We start from the raw sequence: 21662 nt of genomic DNA, 5'->3' as shown, positions 1-21662 counted from the left end.
TTGTATCGTTTCATCCGAATGACTAGTATCCAGACTGCCACTCAAGGTCTAGTGGAAGGGGAGAAAATACTGACGACTGTGTCGTGATTCGAACCAGTGCGCTCAGATTCTCTCACTTCCTGGGCGGACACGTTACCTCAGGGCCATCTCTCCACTATCAATAGTTCAAATAAAAAATGCGCTACCTCACAAAGTCAAATTTGCACATAAGGCATCAACATGAAATTGTAGAACATTTGAAGAATGCTGGCTTAAACACAAATGTGTGTAAATGTCTGTGTGTATGCATATATTCCTTGTACATTAACTCTAAACTGCAATCAGAGTACATGTTCAGTGTTGCACTGTCAAAAGTGAATTCAAAGTATGCTAAATGAGTCAGCTTAACTCTCTCCATACGAACGGCGAAAGAGACGACGTTAACAGCGTTTCACCCCAATTACCATCATCAAAATATTGCAATCGGTATACTGAAGAGGTAAATGTAACCACAATTCTGACAACGGAAGCTAAAGGTTGGACACTGGACATCCGAGGGGTCTGTGTAGAGGAGAAGAGAGGACTGGCCGTACTGAGTGAGTTAATACCACACATGAAAGTCACACAAAGTCGGTACACTGAAGGAGTCACTTTACCTGAGAGTGACCAGGTAAGAAGGAATAGGGGAACTTTACCTGAGAGTGACCAGGTAAGCAGGTAGAGGGAACTTTACCTGAGGGTGACCAGGTAAGCAGGTAGAGGGAACTTTACCTGAGGGTGACCAGGTAAGCAGGTAGAGGGAACTTTACCTGAGGGTGACCAGGTAAGCAGGTAGAGGGAACTTTACCTGAGGCCAGAGGGTGACCAGGTAGCCAGGTAGAGGGAACTTTACCTGAGGGTTAACAGGTAAGCAGGTAGAGGGAACTTTACCTGAGGGTTAACAGGTAAGCAGGTAGAAGGAACTTTACCTGAGGGTGACCAGGTAAGCAGGTGGAGGGAACTTTACCTGAGGGTGACCAGGTAAGCAGGTAGAGGGAACTTTACCTGAGGGTGACCAGGTAAGCAAGTAGAGGGAACTTTACCTGAGGGTTAACAGATAAGCAGGTAGAGGGAACTTTACCTGAGGGTTAACAGGTAAGCAGGTAGAGGGAACTTTACCTGAGGGTGACCAGGTAAGCAGGTAGAGGGAACTTTACCTGAGGGTGACCAGGTAAGCAGGTAGAGGGGAATTTTACCTGAGGATGACCGAGGGAACTTTACCTTAAGGGTGACCATGAGCAGGCAGTGAGGGGAACTTTACCTGAGGGTGGCCAGATAAGCAGATACATGGGAACTTTACCTGAAGGTGACCAGGTAAGCAGGCAGACATGGAACTTTACCCCGAGGGTGACCAGGTAAGCAGGCAGAGGATATAACTTTACCCGAGGGTGGGAACTTTACCCAGGGGGGTGACCAGGTGAGCAGGTAGAGGGGAACTTTTTACCTGAGGGTGACCATGAGCAGGGGCATCTGGGTGCCGGCCACGCAGAAAGTCATGCCGACCAGCAGGATGAGGAAGGGCAGCAGGCGCTCGCACTGACTCTTGCAGGGGCCGCTGGTGGCCAGCGGGGAGATGATCACCTCGTGGGACCCGCCCACGCTGATCTGGTCCATGATGCACGAACACCCACTGTAGTTCTGTCGGGCATAAACACAGCAAACGTTGTTGTCGGAACAGTGCTCTCAGTTTTGTGTAGTTCTGTCGGGCATAAACACAGCAAACGTTGTTGTCAGAACAGTGCCCTCAGTTTTGTGTAGTTCTGTCGGGCATAAATACAGCAAACGTTGTTGTCAAAACAGTGCCCTCAGTTTCGTGAACAAACACTGTTGTCAGAACAGTGCCCTCAATGCCTTCAGTTTTTGAGAACAGCACCCTCAGTTTCAAACACTGTTGTCAGAATAGTGCCCTTAGTTTTGTGTAGTTCTGTCGGGCACAAACACAAACATCGTCAGAACAGTGCCCTCAGTTTTATGTAGTTCTGTCAGGCATAAATAGCAAACATCATTGTTAGAACAGTGCCCTCACTTTTGTGTAGTTTTTGTCAGACATAAACAGCAAACACTGTCACCCGGCCAGTGCCCTCACTTTGGTGTAGGTCTGTCAGGCACAAATAGCAAACACTGTCACACAAAAAGCAGAAGAAGAAAAAAAGGGAGAAAAAAAAAGAAGAAAAAAGAACACAAAGAAGAAGAAGAAACAAGAAAAATAACAACAACAAGAAGAAAGCAGAAGTAGAAGAAAGAAGAAGAAGAAGAAGCAGAAGAAGAAGTAGCAGAAGAAGAATAAAAAACAAACAAACAAGAAAGCAGAAGAAGAAGAAAGAAAAAACAAGAAAGCAAAAGAAGAAGAAGCAGAAAAAGAAGAAAGCAGAAGTAGAAAAAGACGAAGCAGAAGAAGAACAAGAAGAAAGCAGAAGAAGAATTAAAAAAAAAAAAAAAAAAAAAAAAAAAAAAAAACAGAAGAAGAAGAAAGAGACGAAGCAGAAGTTGGAGCAGAAGAAGAACAAGAAGAAAGCAGAATAATAATAATAATAATGGATACTTATATAGCACACTATCCAGAAATCTGCTCTAGGTGCTTTACAAAAACGCTTTTGTTAACATAAAACATCATATCTATGTTACATACACACACCAAAATGTGACTACACACACACACACACACACACACACACACACGCTGCATACATACATTTTAACATACATGTGTATCTAACAGCTACCCTAACACATACACACACATAGGCAGGCACAAACTTACATAAACACACGCACACGCGCACACAATACACATTCATATACATGCAGAAGAACAAGAAAGCAGAAGAACAACAAGAAAGCAGCAGAAGCAGAAGCGGAGTGAGCGGGAGGCAGCAAGCGTGGAGACAGACAATGACTGACCAGGAAGCGGGACTGTCCGGGCTGGGTGAGGTCGCTGGCCACAGTGCAGCCGGCGTGACACGGGGAGAAGTAGGTGATGCCGTTGATGCCACAGATGGGCTCCAGGTGGTTGGGGGAGCAGTCACAGTTCTGGTTGCACTGCGACGTCAGGTTGGCCTCGAAGATCTTGTGGCCAGAACTGTACACCAGTTCACACACACACACACACACACACACACACACAGACAGGAGGGATAATCAACGTATAAATTTACACGGCGCTCAATCCCATGCAGAAAAAAAACCAACAGATCAAAGCGCTCTCACACCCAACCTCCGCAAGCATGCGTAACTCTCAAACAGTTAATATCAGTTAGTTACATCACTCAAGCAGGGGTCACTGTGTTCACACAAAACCATATACGCTACACCACATCTGCTAAGCAGTTGCCTGAGCAGCAGCCTAGCCCAACGCACTTACTCGGGCCTTGAGGAATAAGAAAAACAAAAATCATAAACAAGTGAATGGACACATCACTGAATTAATGAAGAAATAAATGAATAAATACATAAATAAATAAATAAATAAATGAACGAATGACATAAAAAAAAGGTAAGCAGATAGATAAAGATATAAAACAAAATGTAGGGGAAAAAAGAAAACAAAGTGACAACCATAGTGGTAAATAAACAAACAAATAAATGTAAATAAACATACAGAAATGTACATACACACACACACACACTGAAACAATGGCATAAAAGACAAACTTCCGCCTCCTCTGCATAATTTGGAGTGACTCCAAAACAAGAAATTCAGGGCTCCCCCTTGGGACACAAGACGAACCTCCCACCCTGACACACATCCAGAACTCACACCACTGAACAACGCAACCTTCACCCAACAATTGGACTTTCTTTAGGGTTTTTTTGCCAACAGGTCGTTAAACTCCACTTTAAGTGAAAAACAAATTGAAAGCGTACTGTTCCACAGAACCACCAACATCATGTATATCATACTGATATAATGGTGTATTTTTTCTAACTCCTAGGCTGCCTACATGACAAGATAACTACATCAGCACAACCATGTATGCTCTGCTGCCACAAAGACGAGATAACTCGTCAGCGAAATATTCTGACTTTTCCCTGGTTTGTATTGAGTTCGTTGACAAAAATACTGGTAGCTTTAGCTTGGGGAATATTTCTAGATTCTATCGATAGCTAGAAAGAAGCAGTCCTTCATTTGAACGATTTGGTTGGGTAACTGGCAGTGTTTGCTCACTCAACAAAATGTTAAGACACCCTGCTCAAGTTATGCGATTGCGGTGCACTAAAACAACAAAAATTGCTTTCTCTAGCTGAATGCAGAAAGAATTGCAGTGTCAACTCAAAGAAGAAGACAGTGATGAACTTTTATTGGACGATTCGATAAAAAAAATAAAGGGAGCAATCAAGAGACTGACCAAGATACCACGGACAGTGAGTGACGCCAGCTGTACAGAGCAGGAGACTGTGACACGACTGAAAGATTAGCAGCACACAGCATGAACGACATGCTTGGCATTTAGCCAGTGTAGAGAAAGAAGAACGAGGGGAACTGAAGTAAGCGTACTGGGTCAGAGAGAGGGAAGAGGACGAGGAGGGGGGCTGGCAGGGTGGGGGTGTGGGTGGGGGTGGGGGTAGAGGGTGGGTGTGGGAGGGGGGACTGGAGGCCGAGGGGACGTGGCCTTACTGTGTTTGAGGGAATCAATGCAGGGTCAACAAACAACATTCAGCCTGTTATTGCTGATTTTACTGTGGACTGAAAAAAGACCCACAGAACAAAAAACTGCATAGACTCTCTCTTTTTTTCTTGTTGTGATTATCTTTTTTATATGACAAAATTCTTATCTTTCTGCTTCTGTGGGCTGCAACTCCCACATTCACTCGTATGTACATGAGTGGGCTTTTACGTGTATGACTGTTTTTACCCAGCCATGTAGGCAGCCATACTCTGTTTTAAGGGAGTGTGCATGCTGGGTATGTTCTGGTTTCCATAACCCCCCGAACGCTGACATGGATCACAGGATCTTTAACGTGCGTATTTGATCTTCTGCTTGCTTACACACACGAGGGGGGTTCAGGCACAAGCAGGTCTGCACATATGTTGACCTGGGAGATCGGAAAAATCTTCACCCTTCACCCACCAGACGCCATCATTACCAAGATTCAAAACCGGGACCCTGAGATTGAAAGTCCCGACGCTTTAACCACTCAGCTATTGCGCCCGCTGACATAATTCCATGTAACTAAATGCCACGTCAGTGCTGACATTTGGGGACGACTAGCAACAAGCGGAGAAGATCATCGCAGAGGAACAAGCAGGTTTCAGACCAGGGCGCAGTACAACAGAGCAAATCTTCAACCTCAGGATACTGTGTGAGAGGTACCTCCAACATCAGCAAGACCTCTACCACGTCTTCGTGGATTTCAAGAAGGCATTTGACCGAGTATGGCATGCAGCTTTATGGGCCACCATGAGGTTGTATAACATCAATGCCAACCTGACCCGAGTGATACAGAACCTCTAAGACGCAAGCTCAAATGGTATGGCCATGTCACGAGATCATCAGGGCTTGCCAAGACATTCCTGCAGGGCACAGTGCAAGGGGGGAGAAGGAGAGGCAGACAGAGGAAGAGATGGGAGGACAACATCCCAGAATGGACGGGCTTGAGGTTGAGCGATACAGCCAGGAGGTCAGAAAACCGAGAGGATTGGAGGATGCTGGTTGCCAGATCACCTGTGGCGCCCCAGCGGTCCACAAGACTACGGGATAGGTGAAGGTGAAGGTGAAGCAACAGGCGAGGGACAGACCTGTTGAAGTAGGGCAGGGTGGCCCCCGCCAGACGCTGGTTGTCGCAGCCCAGGAAGAAGAAGATGCCAAAGCCGCACACCGCCAGACAGTTCAGACCCAGCACAAACTGGAGGGCACCTGCACAGCACAACACCACACCACACCACACACACTCTTATCATCACCGTTATAATTACTATTACTCTCATTGTTTTTATCATTATCATTATAAGCATCATTATCATTATTATTTTTTATTACATTACTATCATTATCACCAATATTATTATCGTCATTATTATTATTGTTATCATTATTATTACAATATTAGCATCATTATCATCATAATCACCATCATTATAATGACTATTATTATCCTCACTAACATTATCATTATTATCATCATTCATCATCATTATCATTGGCATCATCATTATCACTGCTTTCAGCCCAGCCACCCCACAAAGGGTCATAGTCATACCAAGGCTGAAAATTCTAGTCACCATCGACACTGTGCAACATGAAAAGTGAGAGACCTGGAAAGGAGAAGAACATTCGGCACAAGTTCACACAGTTATATATTTGTGCAAATGAACATTGGACATATGCCTCTGATGCTCACCGTACAGTCAACTTTTTGCCAAAGGATTCAAGAAAAAAACACACCAAATAACCTGAACATAAAAATATTAAGCACACATAAGATAGAAAATATGTATCATATAACGGACATGAAATCATAAAATGCCAACGAGCAACTCAAATGTCCTTGGAACACACACACACACACAAAAAAAAACCCCACACCAAAACATAATAAAAATGCCTAGTTACCAAGTCTGAAAAAAAGACAAATTCTACTAAAGTCTTTCAAAAAAAAAAAAAAAGAAAGAAACATGATTGGACCAGCATGGCAGAAGAAAGGGACAGACAACAGACAGAAAAGGAAAACGCCAGACACAGTGATAAGAAACTCCAGGGACAGCTGGACCAGTGCAAGGTCTTCAGAGAACAAGCCCCCTCCTCCCTCCCCCCCCTCACCCACCCACCCACCCCTCCCCTCAGTCAAGTGTTTCGGTTTACACTCTAAGGGGGCTGGGCCGCATCCATGGCGTGACTCCTGGATGCCTTTGTATTACCGTGCCTCCAGGATGGTCGCCACTTCAGGGCTGAGTCGCCTTTTCTGGCAAGACGTTTTAACCACCGAGCCAATGTACGCCCAGTACTGAGTCGGGAAATTCAATCCTTGCATGCAAAACACTGATGGCTAGACACTCAGTTTTATTTTTCCAGTCAAACTTGGGATTCAAGATTCAAGATGATTTATTCATATAGGCCAAGGCCCCTAATGAAGGGGTATGTGAACAGACTACAATGAAAAACAAAGAAAAACAAAAACAAATAACAATTCACATAATACAACATACATAGAAAACTCGATATAAGTTCCAAATGAAAACTAGCCTAGCAACGAAACAGTGTTTTCATGAAGTAATAGTTTCTCAGACTTTGAAAGCTTTATATAAATACAAAGCAAGGTTTCTAATAATTTCACAGGAGGTTGAAGACATCAACAAGTTCAATTTAAACATAGTCAAACTTGGGAGAAAGGGCAAGACCGTGAATCGAACCCAGACCCTCACAGATACTGTACTGGCAGACGAACGTCTTAACCATTCTGCCAACTTCCTCCTTGTTTCACCGACAGATACTGTACTGGCAGATGAACGTCTTAACCATTCTGCCAACTTCCTCCTTGTTTCACTGACAGATACTGTATTGGCAGATGAACGTCTTAACCATTCTGCCAACTTCCTCCTTGTTTCACCGACAGATACTGTACTGGCAGACGAACGTCTTAACCATTCCCTCAACTTCCTCCTTGTTTCACCGACAGATACTGTACAGGCAGATGAACGTCTTAACCATTCTGCCAACTTCCTCCTTGTTTCACCGACAGATACTGTACAGGCAGACGAACGTCTTAACCATTCTGCCAACTTCCTCCTTGTTTCGGACAGATACTGTACAGGCAGACGAACGTCTTAACCATTCTGCCAACTTCCTCCTTGTTTCACCGACAGATACTGTACTGGCAGATGAACGTCTTAACCATTCTGTCAACTTCCTCCTTGTTTCATCGACAGATACTGTATTGGCAGACGAATGTATTAACCATTCTGCCAACTTCCTCCTTCTTTCACCGACAGATACTGTACTGGCAGATGAACGTCTTAACCATTCCTGCCAACTTCCTCGTTCTTTCACCGAACAGATACTGTACAGGCAGACGAACGTCTTAACCATTCTGCCAACTTCCTCCTTGTTTCACCGACAGATACTGTATTGGCAGATGAACGTCTTAACCATTCTGCCACCTTCCTCCTTGCTTCACCGACAAATATGCAGAAAAAATGTTCCACCCATCCCAAACTAGTTTATTTGAGAACACTATCACGAAGTGAAACAACGGTCGTCAGAAACGGCAATGACTGGAGATCTTCAACAATCCTCTGAATTCAGCGGATCTTTCTGATGCCTGAATACTACCCAGCACAACACACCACCACCACCCAGCAAGGACACACGATGCAGAGCCCCACCTTTCGGCTTCAGCTGATAGCGCTTCAGCAGGTATCCACCCATCAGGATTCCTATCACAGCCCCAGGAATGCCAATGCCCCCTGCAACAAACACACACACACACAGTCATTTCAGTGGAAAACACACATATCAATCATTCCATGAAATACATCACTGATAATGCAACCATGCCTTTGAAATATCAACGCAAATAACAAGCATACTGTTTCAGCTTCAGTTTCTCAAAGAGGTGTCACAATGTTTGGAAAAATCCATATACGCTACACCATATCTGACCACATTAGCAAGGTAGATGCCTGACCAGCAATGCAACCCAATGCGCTTAGTCAGGCCTTGAGTGAAAGCATACATATTTGTGTGCCTATCACTGTGGATTTCTTGCACAGAATTTTGCTGAAGGAAAACACTTCTGTTGCCATGGGTTCTTTTTTTCAGTGTGCCTACTGCATGCTGCACACGGGACCTCGATTTATCGTCTCATCTGAATGACTCAGTTTGATTTTCAGTCAAACTTGGAAGAAAGGGCAAGCCTGGGAATTAAACCAAGACCCTCATGAACACTGTACTGGCAGATGACTTATGAACGAACGCCTCACCCATTCTGCCACCATCCCACACAGCATGAATGCTGCTTTATGGGGGGTGGGGGGGGAAGCAAAAAAGGAATGAAAGAAAAAATAGCAGCAGTGGGTGGGACAAGAGTGAAGGGGAAAAGAAAGGTGGAAAGCACGTGGTGGGGGCGGGGAGGGGAGGTAGGGTGAGGGGCAGCAGCCGTCTGAGCAAGTCAGGCTTGAAGAACCTACCTGGGCAGGAAGACGACAAAGCCTACCTGTCAACAGGTCTCTATGTACCTGGGCAGGAAGACGACAAAGCCTACCTGTCAACAGGTCTCTATGTACCTGGGCAGGAAGACGACAAAACCTACCTGTCAACAGGTCTCTATGTACCTGGGCAGGAAGACGACAAAGCCTACCTGTCAACAGGTCTCTATGTACCTGGGCAGGAAGACGACAAAGCCTACCTGTCAACAGGTCTCTATGTACCTGGGCAGGAAGACGACAAAGCCTACCTGTCAACAGGTCTCTATGTACCTGGGCAGGAAGACGACTAAGCCTACCTGTGAACAGGTTGGCCACGGAGGTGGAGGTGCCAAACTGGGTCTCTATGTACTTGGGCAGGAAGACGACAAAGCCGGACACGATGGCGATCTCACAGCTGATTGCCGGCAGCAGCAAGGTGTACACAGGGTTCTTCAACAGCTTGAGGATGGACTTGGGGATCTCTGCAATGAATAAATGAATGAATAAAGGAATGGATAAATGACTGAATGAACCACAAAGGTCACTGTGTGTAACATCCACTGTGCCCCACCACAGTTCACTCACTACGCAGTCCTTTTCACGATTCCATCATCAGATACGAGTTGTGCTGTATGTGATGTTGTTTGTGTGTATGAATGAGCATAAATTAGTGTTTTCAGTGTTTCAGTAGGATGTCTGTGCAAGATTACGCAAGGAAGTTTTCGTTTTTGGGTTTGGTGCATGTTTTTCATGCTACCTTTTTTTCAAAAAAGTGCAGATAACTCATTCTTCCCCACAGCTACATGCCTGCTACAGTATCAGTATCAGCATCAGTAGCTCAAGGAGGTGTCACTGCGTTCGGTCAAATCCATATACGCTACATCACATCTGCCAAGCAGATGCCTGAGCAGCGTAACCCAATGCGCTTAGTCAGGCCTTGAGAAGAAAAAAAAAAGAAAGAAAGATAAATACATAAAAATACAAAAACAGCAGTTTGCGATTCTTTCTGTTCAATCAAGCATAGATGACTCCACTTGTAAAGGGCCAAGGCCGACACGGTTAAACTATGTGAGTCCGAGTCCTCTCTCTCCCTCTTGCTCATCTCCCTACTTCCCCCACCTTCTTCTTCTTCTGCGTTCACTCATATGCACACGAGTGGGCTTTTACGTGTATGAACGTTTTTACCCCGCTATGTAGGCAGCCATGCTCCGTTTTCGGGGGTGTGCATGCTGGGTATGTTCTTGTTTCCATAACCCACCGAACGCTGACATGGATTACAGGATCTTTAATGTGTGTATTTGAACTTCTGCTTGCATATACACACGAAGGGGGTTCAGGCACTAGCAGGTCCACACATGTGTTGACCTGGGAGATCGGAAAAATCTCCACCCTTTACCCAACAGGTGCCGTCACCATGATTCGAACCCGGGACCCTCAGATTGACAGTCCAACGCTTTAACCACTCGGCTATTGTGCCCGTCTGCGTTACTCCCCCACCAAACATCGAACTCCATTTGACCAGCACTACATGAGACCACTGCAGAAAAAAAAAACAGGGTGGTTCACTAAAACAGTGAAAATCGATGTAGAACTGTTGATTTAATTGGTCGAACAAAGCTTCATTTTCATGCTTCCGGAATCTGAAAACGGCTCAGTTTAGAATACCAACTGTACCAAACAAGAGTGAATGAAATTTGAACAGTGTGTTGGTACGAGAATACTCGTACCTGGTCCACAGGGGAAGTAGTAATCATGGTACGAGTTAACTGGTACCTGGAGTAGAATGTGTTATGCATGTTTTGCGTGAAAAGGCACAATATAAATTAAATTGTTAGTATTATCATTATTATTGTTGTTGTTGCTGTTGTAGTTATCACTGTTGTCATTAGCATTAAAAAAATTTTGGGGGGTGGGGGGTGGGGGGGGTGGAGGGGGGTATTATCAATGTTTTCATCATTATTATTACTACCATTATCATGATCATTATGTCTTAACCATTCTGCTACCCTTCCTCCTCAACACCAAAAAGACCCCCCCCCCCCTCCCCCCAGGACTCCAGGCCGCAAACAAAACCACAGGTCCCCTCACCCCCTCTCTCTCCCTCCCGCACCCCCCTCTCCCCCCCCCCCACCCCCCCACACCCACCCCAATTTACCTTTGATGTTCTTGCCGTAGTGGGTGTCGAGCGGCCTGCTGTCCTCAGCCAGCTGCTCCTTGGTCTTGCTCTCCAGCAGGCGGCGCTTCTCGGCCACCAGCACGCGGGGGAAGCCCAGGAAGGGCAGGGAGAGCAGCAGCAGCAGCAGCCCGCAGATGATGAAGCCGCCCCACCAGGCGCCGATCCACTGGGGGTGGCCGGGGCTGATGGACACCTGGTGGCTGAAGCTGTCCACGTAGTACTGCAGCAGCAGCGCCCCCAGGGCATAGCCCAGCACCGGGCCCAGCGCCCCCGAGGCGTGGATGAATGCTGCACACACACACACACACAGCCACATGCACAGTCAGTGTCAGTTTCTCATTGAGATGTGGATAACGCTGCACACACACACACACACACACACACACAGCCACACGCACAGTCAGTGTCAGTTTCTCATTGAGGTATGGATAAACGCTGCACACACACAGAGCGGCACGCACAACAGTTAGTGAGCTGCACGCACAGAGCGACACATGCGCAGCAGTTAGTTAGCTGCACACACAGCTACACGCACAGTCACTGAGGCGTGGATGAACGCATCACACACACAGCGACATGCACAGTCAGTGTCAGTTTCTCACTGATGCGTGGATGAAAGCTGAACACACACACAGCGACATGCACAACAGTTAGTTAGCTGCACACAGCAACACACACAGTTAGCTCAAAGAGGCATGGAAGAAAGCTGCACACAGCAACATGCGCAGTTAGCTCAAAGAGGCATGGATGAAAGCTGCACACAGCAACATGCGCAGTTAGCTCAAAGAGACATGGATGAAAGCTGTACACAGCAACATGCACAGTTAGCTCAAAGAGGCATGGATGAAAGCTGCACACAGCAACATGTGCAGTTAGCTCAAAGAGGTGTGGATGAAAGCTGCACACAGCAACATGCGCAGTTAGCTCAAAGAGGCACGGATGAAAGCTGCACACAGCAACATGCACAGTTAGCTCAAAGAGGCACGGATGAAAGCTGCACACAGCAACATGCACAGTTAGCTCAAAGAGGCATGGAATGGATGAAAGCTGCACACAGCAACATGCGCAGTTAGCTTAAAGAGGCACGGATGAAAGCTGCACACAGCAGCATGCGCAGTTAGCTCAAAGAGGCACGGATGAAAGCTGTACACAGCAACATGCGCAGTTAGCTCAAAGAGGCATGGATCAAAGCTGCACACAGCAGCATGCGCAGTTAGCTCAAAGAGGCACGGATGAAAGCTGTACACAGCAACATGCGCAGTTAGCTCAAAGAGGCATGGAAGAAAGCTGCACACAGCAACATGCGCAGTTAGCTCAAAGAGGCACGGATGTAAGCTGCACACAGCAATATGTGCAGTTAGCTCAAAGAGGCATGGCTGAAAGCTGCACACAGCAACATGCACAGTTAGCTCAAAGAGGCATGGAAGAAAGCTGCACACAGCAACATGCGCAGTTATCCCAAAAAGGCATGGATGAAAGCTGCACACAGCAACATGCGCAGTTAGCTCAAAGAGGCACGGATCAAAGCTGCACACAGCAACATGCGCAGTTAGCTCAAAGAGGCACGGATGAAAGCTGCACACAGCAACATGCGCAGTTAGCTCAAAGAGGCATGGATGAAAGCTGCACACAGCAACATGTGCAGTTAGCTCAAAGAGGCATGGATGAAAGCTGCACACAGCAACATGCGCAGTCAGGGTCAGTTTCTCAAGGAAGCATCACTGCGTTCAGGAAAATCCACATATACACACCACCACAGTCTCCTACTCCCAGGCAGATGCCTCACAAGCAGCACAACTCGATGCACTTTGTCAGGCCTTGAGTGCATTTTTTTCTCCAGAATTTTGCCAGAGGACAACACAAGTATTTTGCCAGAGGACAACACAAAAGAATTTTGCCAGGGGACGAAACTAAAGAATTTTGCCAGAGGATAACACTTTCTGTTGCCTGGGGTTCTTTTTTTTTAGTAAACCAAATGCATGCTGCACAAAAGACACTGGTTTATTGTCATATCCGAATGACTAGACACTCAGGCTGCTTTACCAGTGAAACTAAAGAGGAAAGGCGAGTGACACTCGGGCTGATTTACCAGTGAAACTACAGAGGAAAGGTGAGTGACACTCTGGCTGATTTACCAGTGAAACTAAAGAGGAAAGGCGAGTGACACTAGGCTGATTTACCAGTGAAACTAAAGAGGAAAGGCGAGTGACACTAGGCTGATTTACCAGTGAAACTACAGAGGAAAGGCGAGTGACACTCTGGCTGATTTACCAGTGAAACTACAGAGGAAAGGCGAGTGACACTAGGCTGATTTACCAGTGAAACTAAAGAGGAAAGGCGAGTGACACTAGGCTGATTTACCAGTGAAACTACAGAGGAAAGGCGAGTGACACTCTGGCTGATTTACCAGTGAAACTACAGAGGAAAGGAGAGTGAAACTCTGGCTGATTTACCAGTGAAACTACAGAGGAAAGGAGAGTGAAACTCAGGCTGATTTACCAGTGAAACTACAGAGGAAAGGCGAGTGACACTCTGGCTGATTTACCAGTGAAACTACAGAGGAAAGGCGAGTGACACTCAGGCTGATTTACCAGTGAAACTACAGAGGAAAGGAGAGTGAAACTCAGGCTGATTTACCAGTGAAACTACAGAGGAAAGGCGAGTGACACTCTGGCTGATTTACCAGTGAAACTACAGAGGAAAGGCGAGTGACACTCAGGCTGATTTACCAGTGAAACTACAGAGGAAAGGAGAGTGAAACTCAGGCTGATTTACCAGTGAAACTACAGAGGAAAGGCGAGTGACACTCGGGCTGATTTACCAGTGAAACTAAAGAGGAAAGGCGAGTGACACTCTGGCTGATTTACCAGTGAAACTACAGAGGAAAGGTGAGTGAAACTCAGGCTGATTTACCAGTGAAACTACAGAGGAAAGGCGAGTGACACTCTGGCTGATTTACCAGTGAAACTACAGAGGAAAGGTGAGTGAAACTCTGGCTGATTTGCCAGTGAAACTACAGAGGAAAGGCGAGTGAAACTCAGGCTGCTTTACCAGTGAAACTACAGAGGAAAGGAGAGTGAAACTCAGGCTGATTTACCAGTGAAACTACAGAGGAAAGGTGAGTGAAACTCAGGCTGATTTACCAGTGAAACTACAGAGGAAAGGAGAGTGAAACTCAGGCTGATTTACCAGTGAAACTACAGAGGAAAGGAGAGTGAAACTCAGGCTGATTTACCAGTGAAACTACAGAGGAAAGGAGAGTGAAACTCAGGCTGATTTACCAGTGAAACTACAGAGGAAAGGAGAGTGAAACTCAGGCTGATTTACCAGTGAAACTACAGAGGAAAGGAGAGTGAAACTCAGGCTGCTTTACCAGTGAAACTACAGAGGAAAGGAGAGTGAAACTCAGGCTGATTTACCAGTGAAACTACAGAGGAAAGGAGAGTGAAACTCAGGCTGATTTACCAGTGAAACTACAGAGGAAAGGAGAGTGAAACTCAGGCTGATTTACCAGTGAAACTACAGAGGAAAGGAGAGTGAAACTCAGGCTGATTTACCAGTGAAACTACAGAGGAAAGGAGAGTGAAACTCAGGCTGATTTACCAGTGAAACTACAGAGGAAAGGTGAGTGAAACTCAGGCTGATTTACCAGTGAAACTACAGAGGAAAGGCGAGTGACACTCTGGCTGATTTGCCAGTGAAACTACAGAGGAAAGGAGAGTGACACTCTGGCTGATTTGCCAGTGAAACTAAAGAGGAAAGGCGAGACCAGGATTCAAACCCAGATCCTCATTGGTGGATATAAGCCTCTTAACCATTCTGCCACCTTACTCTTTAGCATATGCACAACACACCGTTCAAGACACACAAGATCGAAATCTTAAGTCAGAACGGACACAAACAAACAATGTACGAGACGCTGGTACTGAAGCAAACAAACAATGCTGAAAAGTGGTGAAAAAGTTGTGGCCAGACAGAGCAAAAAAAAACCTGGCACATTTGTCAAGACAACCATGGCCAAGCTCACCCAGAGGAACAGCTAATCACCACTGCCTTCAGGCATGAAACTGCGATGATGATTCGCTGGACAGGCAACTGACCTTCCAGAGGCATTTTAGTTAGTTTGGAGTTGACCACAAAAAACTGACCAGAAGAACAAACTGACAGACCGAGTTCGCATCAATTTGACATGGCAGACCGAGTTTGGATCAATTTGACATGGTTTGCAATTTGACATGACAGACCTAGTTTGCATCAATTTGACATGGCAGACCTAGTTTGCATTAATTTGACATGGCAAACCTACTGTGCATGAATTTGACATGGTTGACCTAGTTTGCATCAGTTTCACATGGTACAATATACCACACCAAACAGGAATTAAAAAAATAAAATAAAATACTGATCTTGTGACAACATGCATAAAACCCACAAGAAACAGGGGACATTTTCGCAGATCTTTAAATGTCAACTGAAGAAAACAGTAATAAGAAATTAGCTGAGCAGTGACATATATGAAAAACAGGGGAAAATCCTCGATCTAGTCGTAACATGCACAAAACAAGACATAAAACTGAAAAAATGTTTAAAGTGTAATAGTGCAATGGTTTACACATACAGGTATTTGCAATACTCTCTCTTCTACCAAGCTTTGTATAACAACAAGGGAAAACGTCGCGATAGGCTGCCTGCGAGCGAGGATCGCCGCTTGCGAGGTGCTGTTGGCCGAGTGACCAATGTCCAGCCTGACCTATTAGATCTAGGTGGAAGATGTGGAACTCTGTCAGGTATTTTCTCATCTGTCAAGTAATGACCTTCCTCCATGGTTATGTCTGACTAATGTCTATTTCTTTGACACACAAATGGAGACAGAAGAATGGATGCACATTACACACACACTCACTCACTCACACACACACACACACTCACTCACTCACACACACACACACACACACACATGCATACCCATTGAAGAATAAAGATAAAAATGACACCAACAAAAAAACAACAACAACCCCACCAAGATGCATACACATCCACACAATGAGCAAAACAAACACAGTCAACACACATACACTGAAAAAGAAAGAAAGAAAATGACATAAAAAAAACAAAAACCACTAAGGTGCACACATCCACACAATGAACAAAAACACATAGTCCACACCCACACACCCACCCACACCCCATCAACATACCCAGGTAGGCCGGCGAGGACTCCTTGGCGACGTGGTTGTCCACGTAGGTGATGCCCAGGGTCAGGATGGGGGTGCCGCCCGTCCCAATCAGGACCTGGGCGGCGATCAGCAGGAACACATAGCCCCAGTTCCCCGAGTGCTCGTCGTCGATGCACTGCAGCCCCCCAACGCCCTCCTGCTTCAGGTCCCGGCCGCAGATGTTCTCATCCGTGGCGTTGACCGACATCCCAGACTGCAGCGTGTACTTGGGCGCGATGATGTGGGGCAGGGCGAAGAGGAGGGAGCCGCCCCCCATGACGATCACCCCGATGCCAATCCACTTGGGGATGTGGCGGTTGCTGCCCAGGTAGCTGACAAAGATGACCGAGATCAGGGAGCCCAGCTCGTACGAGGCGGCGATCATGCCCGACACGGAGCTGCCGATCTCGAAGCGTTTCTCGATGGTGGTAATGACGCTGTTGAGGTAGCCAGTGGAGACGGCCGTGGCCACCACCAGCAGCACGCACATGCAGAAGACGAAGAACTTGACCCGCAGGCAGCGCCGCAAGGCCGGGAAGGTGAAGCGGCCTATCTGACAGTCGTGCTCCTCCTCCAGCTCTATCTGGTCCTCGATGTAGACGCTCCTCCGCTCCCCTCCAGAGCTGGAGCCGGGGGGCAGGAGCGCACGGCCGCTGGACACGGAGTAGTCACTGGTGCAGCTCTCCAGGCCCAGAGACACGCCCCCCTCGCTCACCGCCCCAGGGCTCTCCAGGTCTTTGGCCGTCAGGGCCCGCAACTCCTCCTCCTCCTCCTCCTTCCCCCCTCCAGCCCCCAGCCTCCCTCCTTCCCTGCTGCGAGTCACCGCTGCCATCCTCCTGTCACTGCCTGCCTCCACGTCCAGCCCTGAAAGCACACAGCGCATGGCGTCACCACGCTGAGACAACAGCACAGTTCATGCACCAAGGTTAACTCTCTCCGGACGAAGGAATGCTCACGCATTCCTACACAAAACATATTCGGATTCGGACGAAGGAATGGAATAGCATTCTCCGAAAGTAAAATTCCATCATGCGCTGTACACGTGATTTTGTGATTAGCCAAGCAGAGCGCGCTATTCTGGGTCACTCCACAATCGAACAGTATGATTGGTCAGCCTGGGATGTGTGGCCCGTCTCGCACACACGCTGACAAAGTCACTGACCGGTCGTCTGCTCGCGTGCCAGCCTGTTAGCAAAGCGGGCTCTTCTCAGAATGTTGTGAAGCAAACAAGGCAGTGACGGCAACGTTTTAGGGTTGCGGAAGTACTTGAAATGCTACAAACTGAAGGGTCCGACATTGAAGAGGTGGATGATGACGAAGAAGAAAGCGAATTTAATGCAGAAAGCGAGCATGGGTATGGTGATTCAGGGTGAAAAATTGGCAGTATTTTCTACATATGGCAAAACTGTAAAAATAAGATGAGAAATTTGATTTTTTTTTTTTTTTTTATATGTAATAGCTCAACACGTAATAAACCAGTTCTGAAAGTTTCATTTTCTTACACAGTATTTTGTAGTTTTTGTAATTTTTTTCCCTACCCTTACAAATGGGCCGTCTGTGGGGAAAAAGCAAGGAGAAAACTTGTCGTCACGAGTGAGTTAACCACACTGCAACAACCACACACTCCATGTACCGGTCAGCACATGCCTGTCCTCCCATTGACAAGCGAAAGACATTCTGATAACACCACTGCAGCGAATACACTGTGATATATCAGTACAGCCAACATATCGTGGTCATAACACTGTGATATCACTACAGCTGTCACACTATGATCATAACACTGTGATATCTCTACAGCTGTCACACTACGGCCATAACACTGTGATATCACTACAGCTGTCACACTACGGCCATAACACTGTGATATCACTACAGCTGTCACACTACGGTCATAACACTGTGATATCACTACAGCTGTTACACTACGGCCATAACACTGTGATATCACTACAGCTGTCACACTACAGCCATAACACTGTGATATCACTACAGCTGTCACACTACGGTCATAACACTGTGATATCACTACAGCTGTCACACTACAGGCCATAACACTGTGATATCACTACAGCTGTCACACTACGGTCATAACACTGTGATATCACTACAGCTGTCACACTACGGTCATAACACAGTGATATCACTATAGCTGTTACACTACGGTCATAACACTGTGATATCACTACAGCTGTCACACTACGGTCATAACACTGTGATATCTCTACAGCTGTCACACTACGGTCATAACACTGTGATATCACTACAGCTGTCACACTACGGTCATAACACAGTGATATCACTACAGCTGTTACACTACGGCCATAACACTGTGATATCACTACAGCTGTCACACTACGGTCGTAACAAAGTGATATCACTACAGCCACCACACTGTGATCACAGCATGGCAACAACACAAGCCTAGCCCTGCCACAGCAAGCCCGATCTGCTGATAACAGTGCAGCTGATAAATCGACAGTCACTGCCCTACAAGCCTTCAAGCCCAGCTCTGGAACGCCAAGTAAATAATTTCTTCTCATGGTATCACCGACCTAACTTCCTAGGTTATGGCATCACAACTGTAAGGTATACTACTGTAAGCTCTAAGGTGATGGTGAACTTTCTTTGATTACAAGTATTAAAACTGTCAAAGTTTGGATTTACAGTGTCTACCCTGTTACTGGGCCAGTATAAGAGAGTACCCAGTCTGGAAGAGCCCAAGAAAAGAGATAATTATGTCAGTGGCAGATTACTGTCCTCTTTTTTGTTGTTGAGAAAATTAAAATTGTACCAACTAATCCCACCCATACTGAGCTTTAATGATGCCTTGCAGCTGGGATATGTTATCACAGGGTATGGTTTTTGTCCTTACTCAGACTGGAACTTATGCAGTGTATATCTATCATTTCAACATTCCTTTGAAACAACTGAGATAAAGGGGTTACTCTGCCCACTGTGCATTAAGAGCAAGAAAAGGTAGGCAGGGGGGTGGGGGTGGGGTAGGGGGGTGGGGGTGGGGGGGGTGAGACAGGGCTCACAGACTGACACACTACCAGACAACGAAGTTATTCACATGCACTCTCTGGTGGATCGTGCATCAGGTGCCTGTGTGCCACTGATTTTTGTGTGTGTCTGGTTTTTAGCTCTGTGCCGTTTTCTTTGTGAGCGCATGCACAGCTTAATTTTTGTTTGTTTTGTTCCATGCTTTGTTTGATGTACTATGTTATCTCTTTCATTATTCTGCCAACATTTCACAGTAAAGCGCAGTCAGAACCTGCACCTAGAAACTAAAGACCTTTGTGCCATTTTCTTTATGTGTGCACAGATTAATTTTTGACTCACTTGTGTAAACAAAGTGAGTCTATGTTTTAATCTGGTGTTCGGTTGTCTGTGTGTGTGTGTGTGTCCGTGGTAAACTTTAACATTGACATTTTCTCTGCAACTACTTTGTCAGTTGACACCAAATTAGGCATAAAAATAGGAAAAATTCAGTTCTTTCCAGTCATCTTGTTTAAAACAACATTGCACCTCTGGGATGGGCACAAAAAAAAAAAAAAAAAAAAAAATGAAGCCTAATTATATGCAAACTGCATTTACTGTTATATTTATATTTTTTGTATTCTCTAAACTTGGCACTTTGATCTGATATTCTGACCCAACAACAAGAGCAGTCATTATTATCATTTTTTGTTTAAACAGGAACTTCTTTTGCTAAGCATGGAAGTTTTATTTATTTTGCAAACGTTTTGGTGCAGATAGTAAAAAAAGGGAAATTACTCTGTAATTAATGTTAGGGGACTTAATTCGAATCTGGTTAGGACTTTTTTTTTTTTTTTTTTTTTTTTTTAACGCAAAGCTTTATAATAACAAATACAGAACACATTTTAACGATTAGATTTTTTTTTTTTTTTAAGTGTATCACAAGTGAGTCTTGAAGGCCTTGCCTCTCTTGTTTCTTTTGTTTTGTTTCATGCTTTGTTCGATGTACCATGCCATCTCTTTGATTATGTTGCCAACACTTTACAGCGAAAAAACTAAAGAGGTATCGCACTGAACAAGACCCCATATAATGATCAGTTTTAAGTTTCTCAAGGAGGCATCAGTGTTCGGACAATTCCATAAACACCCGACAAAATCTGCTGGGCAGATTCCTGGACCAGCTGCATAACCCAATGTGCTTGCTCAGCCCTTGACTGCCTGTATCAAAGCGGGTTTCTTTTGCAGAACTTTGCCAGAGGACAACACTTTATGTTGCCATGGATCCTTTTTCAGACTGCCAAGGGCATGCTGCACATGGGACTTAGTTTATCATATGATTCCAATGTACAGATCCTCGTTTAGATTTTCCAGTCAAACTTGGGAGAAAGAGCGAGAGTGGGATTCGAACCTCGAGTCAGACGGGCGCAATAGCCGAGTGGTTAAAGCGTTGGACTGTCAATCTGAGGGTCCCGGGTTCAAATCACGGTGACGGCGCCTGGTGGGTAAAGGGTGGAGATTTTTATGATCTCCCAGGTCAACATATGTGCAGACCTGCTAGTGCCTGAACCCCCTTCGTGTGTATATGCAAGCAGAAGATCAAATACGCACGTTAAAGATCCTGTAATCCATGTCAGTGTTCGGTGGGTTATGGAAACAAGAACATACCCAGCATGCACACCCCCAAAAACGGAGTATGGCTGCCTACATGGCGGGGTAAAAAACGGTCATACACGTAAAAGCCCACTCGTGTGCATACGAGTGAATGCAGAAGAAGAAGAAGAACCTCGAGACCCTCACGGACACTGTACTGGCAGATCTGTAAGCGTCTTAACCATTCTGCCACCTTTCCTACCATATTGATATCATCATCAACTGCGCGAGTCAAAAGGTTATCTCCCAGTCCTACCCCACCCTGTTGACACCTTTCTCAACAGCCAATGTTGACAGTACAAAAACTGTCACAATCTGAGTGGGAGATTTCCTTTCCCCACCCTGGCAAGAGATTTTTTTTTTTTCCCTTCTCTTTTCTTTGTGTGTGTGTGTGTGTGTGTGCTTGTCTCCACTGCCAGGGATATGTCATCTGTTGGTTTTTGTGTCTCTTCAGAGCCCCTTTCCTCCTAGGATTTCACTGACTTAGTGCACTTGTGTG

At 45.8% G+C, this 21662-nt stretch overlaps 1 protein-coding gene across 1 annotated transcript in view; it reads right to left on the bottom strand.

The window, feature by feature from the left end:
- LOC143290951 (solute carrier organic anion transporter family member 5A1-like) overlaps positions 1-17166 on the bottom strand; it is a 26780-nt gene extending 9614 nt beyond the window's left edge. The window contains exons 1-7 of the mRNA XM_076600523.1: positions 16514-17166; positions 11295-11603; positions 9457-9621; positions 8339-8419; positions 5756-5873; positions 2920-3097; positions 1463-1656 (exon numbers count right to left, since the gene is read on the bottom strand). Of these exons, the coding sequence (XP_076456638.1) occupies positions 1463-1656; positions 2920-3097; positions 5756-5873; positions 8339-8419; positions 9457-9621; positions 11295-11603; positions 16514-17021 (1553 nt within the window). The 5' untranslated portion in view covers positions 17022-17166. The remainder of the gene's footprint in view (positions 1-1462; positions 1657-2919; positions 3098-5755; positions 5874-8338; positions 8420-9456; positions 9622-11294; positions 11604-16513) is intronic.
- Between the last annotated feature and the right edge of the window lie 4496 nt (positions 17167-21662).

The sequence above is a fragment of the Babylonia areolata genome, chromosome 16, assembly GCF_041734735.1.
Source record: "Babylonia areolata isolate BAREFJ2019XMU chromosome 16, ASM4173473v1, whole genome shotgun sequence".
Taxonomy (NCBI): domain Eukaryota; kingdom Metazoa; phylum Mollusca; class Gastropoda; order Neogastropoda; family Buccinidae; genus Babylonia; species Babylonia areolata.
Note: the sequence above shows the minus strand (reverse complement) of the source record. Positions and strands in the feature narration are given on the sequence as shown.